General features: G+C 49.9%; 1 protein-coding gene across 1 annotated transcript in view; it reads left to right on the top strand.

Annotated features, from left to right (window-relative positions):
* Positions 1-1,232: 1,232 nt before the first annotated feature.
* Positions 1,233-6,590, top strand: part of Kcnmb3 (potassium calcium-activated channel subfamily M regulatory beta subunit 3) — a 22,641-nt gene continuing 17,283 nt past the window's right edge. The window contains exon 1 of the mRNA XM_045161201.1: positions 1,233-1,294. Within this exon, the coding sequence (XP_045017136.1) occupies positions 1,233-1,294 (62 nt within the window). The remainder of the gene's footprint in view (positions 1,295-6,590) is intronic.

Here is a 6,590-nt window from a genome sequence, read left to right as displayed (position 1 = left end):
CAGAGCATAGGCCCCAAGCCAGGTCTCCAGGCCTGTGCATAACATGGCTCAGGGTCTCCCAAGGTATGTAGGTGCCCTGAGATCACAGACACTAGGGTGAAAGCCTCTGGGCTTATGTGGATTCTGAGGATGCAAACTCAGGTTGTCAGGCTTGCACAGCAAGCACTTTACCCACCGAACCATCTCGCCAGCCCTAAAGCCAATTCCTTTAATCAAAACAGGCAACTAGGGCTGGAGAGATGGCTTAGCGGTTAAGCGCTTGCCTGTGAAGCCTAAGGACCCCGGTTCGAGGCTCGGTTCCCCAGGTCCCACGTTAGCCAGATGCACAAGGGGGCGCATGCGTCTGGAGTTCGTTTGCAGAGGCTGGAAGCCCTGGCGCGCCCATTCTCTCTCTCTCCCTCTATCTGTCTTTCTCTCTGTGTCTGTTGCTCTCAATTAAATAAATAAAAAAATTAAAAAAAAAAAAAAAACAGGCAACTAGCCCGAAATAGATGGCTTTCTAAACTTGCACTCCATGAGACAATTTGTGAAAAAGGAAATGTGACCAGGGCAAAACATTTCCTCTTCTTACAGTGCAATGAGCATGTCCCTGTCCAATTACACGGGATCCCTTGGGTACCCGAACTTTCCACGGCCCTCAGGGTCTCTATGACAATGCACCTGAGTGGAAACCCAGGTGAGGCAGTGGCAGGCAACATACTCAGCACCAGAGAGAAAGCACTGTCTGAAGACATCTACACAGGCTCCTCTGTTTTGTTTTTTTTTTTTAATTAAGGGTTTATTTATTTTAAAAAATGTTTTTATTTATTTAAGAGAGAAAGATAGACAGTGAGAGAAAGAGAGAGAGACCATATGCCAGGGCCTCCTGACAGTGCATACGAAATCCAGATACATGGGTACTGGGGAACTGAACTCAGAGGGCAGACTTTGCAAGAAAGTGCCTCTAACTGCAGAGCCGTCTCCCCAGCCCATCTCCACAGGCTCCTCTTGAGCGCCTGCGGTTGGGCACTCTGCCTCCCCGGAATCTACCTACCGAGCCACCCAGCCGGTTCCCACTTCTCCAGGAACATCCGAACAGGCCCGCAGCTCGGCAGACACCAGAGCTCTGGGGATAGTCCCTGCATCAGGCCCTGGGGACTTCACTTCCATGGGGGCTTCAGTGTCCCCCTTTCGGAGCCCTCGCAGGGCATGACTCGGGTGAAGGGCATCCATTCTGGCCAGCCCCCGATGCCATGCAGCCCTTCAGCATTCCTGTGCAAATTACCCTCCAGGGTGGTCGCAAGCGCCAGGGGAGGTAAGTCCCCGCCGAATTTCCCCACCTACCATGGGCATGTGGGTGAACAGAGGTCAGTGGATAGAGGAGGGGGACACGCTGACTTTGGAGACTGGGTTTTGTCTTTTGGGAGTCGAGGCTGTTTTATCACACCTTCCAGTCCTGCAGGTTTCCCCGGTCCTCTTCTCGGAGGCCAGGAACCTTTTAATTTTTTACTTATTGATTTATTTATGGGGCTGTGTATGTATTTGCGTGCAGCGGTGTGCATGTGCGCAGAGATCAGAATAGAAGGCAGGGAGTCCTGTGACCCTCCCACTTTGGTTCCTTGATTGGGAGTCCCTCACTGAACCCGGAGCTCGCTGCTGTTGGTCAGACTAGCTGACCAGTGAGCCCCAGTGCTTCTCCAGTCTCCACCCGTCACAGGACGGGGGTTCCAGGCATGATTCTCAGCTGTGCTCATGCTTGGGGATCCAACTCGGGCCCCCCATGCTTGCCGGGCAAGTGCTCTTGTTGGGTGAGCCTTCTCCTTTAGCCCCAGAGCTCTTTTAAAGGCGTGGTGGTGCACGCCTTTAATCCCAGCACTCGTTAGGCACAGGTAGGAGGATCGCTGTGAGTTCAAGGACACACTTAGACTACAGAGTGAATGAGCTAGAGTGAGACCCTACCTCAAAAAAACAAACAAAAAACCCCAAAGCAAAACAAAACAAAAAAAAACTCAGCTTTGAGTCCCAGTGCTAGAGAACTGCTCAGCACGTAGTAGGTGCTCTTTCGATGGAAGGAAGAGATGCGAAAACGCCGCAGACTTTGGTCCCATCGGGCAGCCTTGACAGTCCAGGGCTGGGTGTCCACTGCAGTCCCACCATGTCAGCAGCTGTGTGACTCGAGAAAAACACCGCTAAGTGGAAATACTGGTCCCCAGATGCCCTAGCATGACGCTACACTCGGCGCACACTTTCTAAACTAGGTAGATCAGTATGTACTGTGCACTGTGTGTGTGTGTGTGTGTGTATGGGCACACATATGCCATGGAGTGTGTAGCAAAGTACAAAGACAACGTCAGGAGTTGGTACTCATTTGAGGTAGAGTCTCTGGTTCCTGCCTCATTCACCAGGCTAGCTGGCCTGGGGGACATCCTGCCTGCTTCCCTGTTTCACTGAAGGCATGCTGGGATTCCAGGCATATGACACCTTGTCTGACTTTTACATGGGTTCTGGGGAGCTTAACGTATGTACTCATGCCTGTGTGACAAGTGCTTTATCCACTGAGCCATTTCCTCAGCCCTCCAGTATACAGTTTTCTTTCTTTCTTTTTTTTTTTTTTGAGACAGGCCCTCATTTAGTCCAGACTGTGCTCGAACTCACTAAGTCGTTGAGGATGACCTTGAACTCCTGACCCTTTGCTTCTACCTCCTAAGTGCTGAACTTACAGGTGTGTGTCACCATGCCCAGTTAGGTGCTGTTATAAGCCACCCAACCGTACTCCAGAAAGGGGAAGGGAGACAAGATATCTTAGGACCCCTCTTTCCCCAGCAGAGTTGGGAGTTTCAGCGAAGCGGAGTTCTGCTCCTATCTCAGGGCCGGGCAGCAAGGCAGTGACAAGTGGGCATCACAGGGAAGAGAATGTGGATGGCGCTTGAGAAATGCGGCACAGGCCAGTATGCGCTTGGGAGAAGGGTGGATCGTACACCAAGCTCACACTGCTGGAAACTGGGAAGGTTCCTTAGGGGCTCCGGTGGAGCTGGTTGCTTAAGAAAAGAAAAAGGAAATATTGTAAATAGTAATGGTCATCTTGCTTACCCGCTTTCATTATCCGTACACTGGGTGTTTGGAAGCAGGAACAGGGCGAAGGGGAGTTTGGGTGGAATGGGAGCTCAGGGGGAGGAAGGAACAGACCACAGAGCAGAGAGCTTCTCACCTAGAAACAAAGTCACGCTGCTGTGAGCAGGCGAAGGACTGCACGCCAGGAGCTCAGACGACAGCCACGCAACCAAACCAGCCGAGTGGCCTCTCTTCACACGGTCAACGAGACGTTAAGTGATGGCAGCTCTCTTGTCCCCAAAGCAGCCTAGCATCTCATGCTCATTTCTGAAATGCTAAACTGGGTTGCTGCTCTTTTCTTGTGAGCTTGATTGTGTAGCTTTGATTCAATATCATTTACTGTCACAAAACAAAACAAAACAAAAAGGCTGTTAAGCAATTTGTAGTTTAAAAAACAGAAGGAAAACAATGCCCCAAGCCTCCCTCACGGTGAATAGTAGCGACAGGAAAATACAGATTCAGTGTGCCCCATGCTTTGGAGACACACACACACACACACACACACACATACTCACACACACACTCACACGAGACATAAGCGTGAGGTGTATGGTGATACTTTGATGAGCACAGCATGTTTCTCAGAAACACTTCTTGCACAAGTTTGGGGTGTCAGAGGGAGTGGCTGCTGGTTTCTGCCTGGGTCACACCCAGACCAGCGTGTCCACACTCTCTGTAACCCAGTTTGCCTCGGGCTGAGCCAGAAAATGCTGGAGTGATGTGCTGGGTCTGGTGGGAAAGCCACCCTGCCCGCGGGGCAGACACCGCTTTGATGAGGGTAACTGTCTCTAGGCAGTACATCCTTGGGAGTGGAGATACATTCCTGCAAAAAAGAATAAAAATCCTTAGTCATCTCACCAAGTAGAGAGCAAATGAGATCATTCTTAAATTCTTTGAGGTCCTTGGATGAAAAGTGGTTGTAAATACCACAGAGTTAATTACAGGGCTGTTTGCCATCTCCAAAGACTGGAGACAACCTAATAGAACTCAGGCATGCGGACCCAGTTAAGGAAGCTATGGCTTGTCCAATTGATGGGACAGTAATCTGCCAATAGAAAGGTTATAGAGAATTGTTGATGACATGGGATATTAAGTGAGAAATGCAACATTAAGGAAAAAAGTCAAACTATATCTAATATGGTTTCTTTAATTTAAACCAGTATAAAGACAGAAATCACCCAGCAAGTGGGACATAACTAAAATGTAACAGAGGGGAGGAGAGACGGCTCAGTGACAGAGATGTCTCACTCGGTGCTGTCACTTCTCAGCACTGTGGTGAGTTTTGAGTCACCCCAGTGGTCACCGCCACCTGAAAACAAAAGTGAGAATAACATTAATATACAGGCATAAACATAAGTGTCCAGCCGGGCGTGGTGGCGCATGTCTTTAATCCCAGCACTCGGGAGGCAGAGGTAGGAGGATCGCCGTGAGTTCGAGGCCACCCTGAGACTACATAGTGAATTCCAGGTCAGCTTGAGCCAGAGTGAGACCCTACCTCGAAAAACCAAAAAAAAAAAAAAACAACATAAGTGTCCAGAGGGCAGTTTGGTGGCATAGTTATATAGTCAGCCAGATAACAATAGTAATGTCCCTCCTAGGGCTTATGACCTCCCCAGCCGTAGGTTTTTGACTAGGTTTTCAGTACCAGGCATGGATCCCCTCCCTTGGAGTGGTCTCCAGTCCAATCAGAAAAGTTTCTCCCAAAACAGACATACCATCATTGCACCAGTTGACACGTTTGGCCTGACTGGCCAGCCATAAGGCTTGCAGGACCAACCACTGATTATTTTTCTTTCCTGAAAGGCTGCACGCTGCATAGCTCTTTCCAGCATCCTGACATGTAGTCAACAGGGAGGGGGTTTCCAGATCAGCTCCAACTTGATTTCTCAGTGGCCTGCAGCCCCAGCAGGCTTCAGCAATAGGGTCTTACCATCCAGTTCTGGTGGGAAACCAAGACCCTTGACAATAGTCTGTAATAACATGTTTTTAAAATTAAAATTGCTTTTATTTTGCTTTTAGTTGCTTGTTTTTGTCTTTGTTTTATTTTTTAAAAAACATTTTTATTTATTTGTAAGCAGAGAAAGAGGGGGAAAAAAAGAGACAGACAGAAAGAATGGGTGCGCCAGGGCCACTGCAAACAAATTCCAGATGCATGCGCCACCTTGTGCATCTGGCTTTAGGTGGGTACGGGGGAATTGAACCCAGGCCATTAGGCTTTGCAGGCAAGTGCCCCAACTGCTGAGCCATCTCTCCACTCATCTTTGTTTTTTTGGAGACAGGACATGACCTTGAATTCCTGACCCTCCTTCCTCTATCTCCCAGGAGTCGATGGCATGCCACCATGCCCGGTTTAGGTTGTTTTGGGGGTTGTCCCAGGGTCCTATTCACACCAGGTAGGCACTCTGCTAACTGAGATACACCCCCAATCTCTGGAACAGTTTTAGATGCCCAGCTTAGTTTCTTTTTAAATTAAAAAAATTTATTTTTAAATATTTTATTTATTTATTTGAGAGAGAGAGAGAGAGAGAAAGAGAGAGGAAGAAACAGAGAGAATGAGAGAATAGACTCGCCAGGGCCTCCAGCCACTGCAAACGAACTCCAGACACACACGCCCTCTTGTGCTTCTGGCTAACATGGGTCCTGGGGAATCGAACTGGGGTCCTTTGGCTTTGCAGGCAAATGCCTTAACCGCTAAGCCATTTCCCCAGTCCCAGCTTACTTACTTACTTTCTTTTTTTTTTAGAGAGATAAAAGATATATTTCTTCTGTTGCATATTTCAGACTTCACACCAACACTGAAGCACAGTGTGACTCCAGGTTCTTCTGAGCGCCCTGACAGTTTCCTTCCTATGAGACTAGTAAAGTCACTCCTCCAGGACCCACCTGGGAAACGCACTGGTCTCAGTAGGCTCTGGTGATGCGCTGCCTTTCCTGGCTTGAGGCAGGGTGTGCTGGAAAGCCCGAGAGCCAGCCCCACCCCTGCCCTAGGATCCCCTGGCTACCCGAGGAGAGTCTGTCCCGCTAAAGCCCAGCTCCACAGTGGCCCCTCAATCACCTGTTCTCCTGGGCTCAGAGCCTGGCAGGGTACCTGCCACTCCTGGGGAGCCTCAGCTGGGAGCGCCACAGGCCCAGAGTGTGGGGAGACAGGCCCAGCCTCTCCAGAGCAGTAGGAGATGAGCCCCACAGGCCCTGCTTCCCACTACTATGGCCCATTTCCTGGGGCTACTCGGAGCCCTATTGCACATCTTTTTTTACTAATCCTCTCCCCACCACCCATTTCAAATAGTAACTTTAAAAAAGTACAAACTAGAGAGGAGGGGGAGAATGAGCCTCCTCCATGTCCCAGTGGCCCTCTGGTCTGTAGCAGAGCCATTAGCATTGTGCCCACACCCCCCCCCCCGTCCCCCGCCCTCAGCACGGGTTCCTGATGGCTGAAACAAGGGCACTGCCTTGCACGGGCCTCGGACTCTTGTCTGGGGGGAAGGGGTGTCCTCCCAACG

Source organism: Jaculus jaculus, chromosome 11, assembly GCF_020740685.1.
Source record: "Jaculus jaculus isolate mJacJac1 chromosome 11, mJacJac1.mat.Y.cur, whole genome shotgun sequence".
NCBI lineage: Eukaryota > Metazoa > Chordata > Mammalia > Rodentia > Dipodidae > Jaculus > Jaculus jaculus.
This window is presented reverse-complemented; position numbering and strand designations above follow the sequence as displayed.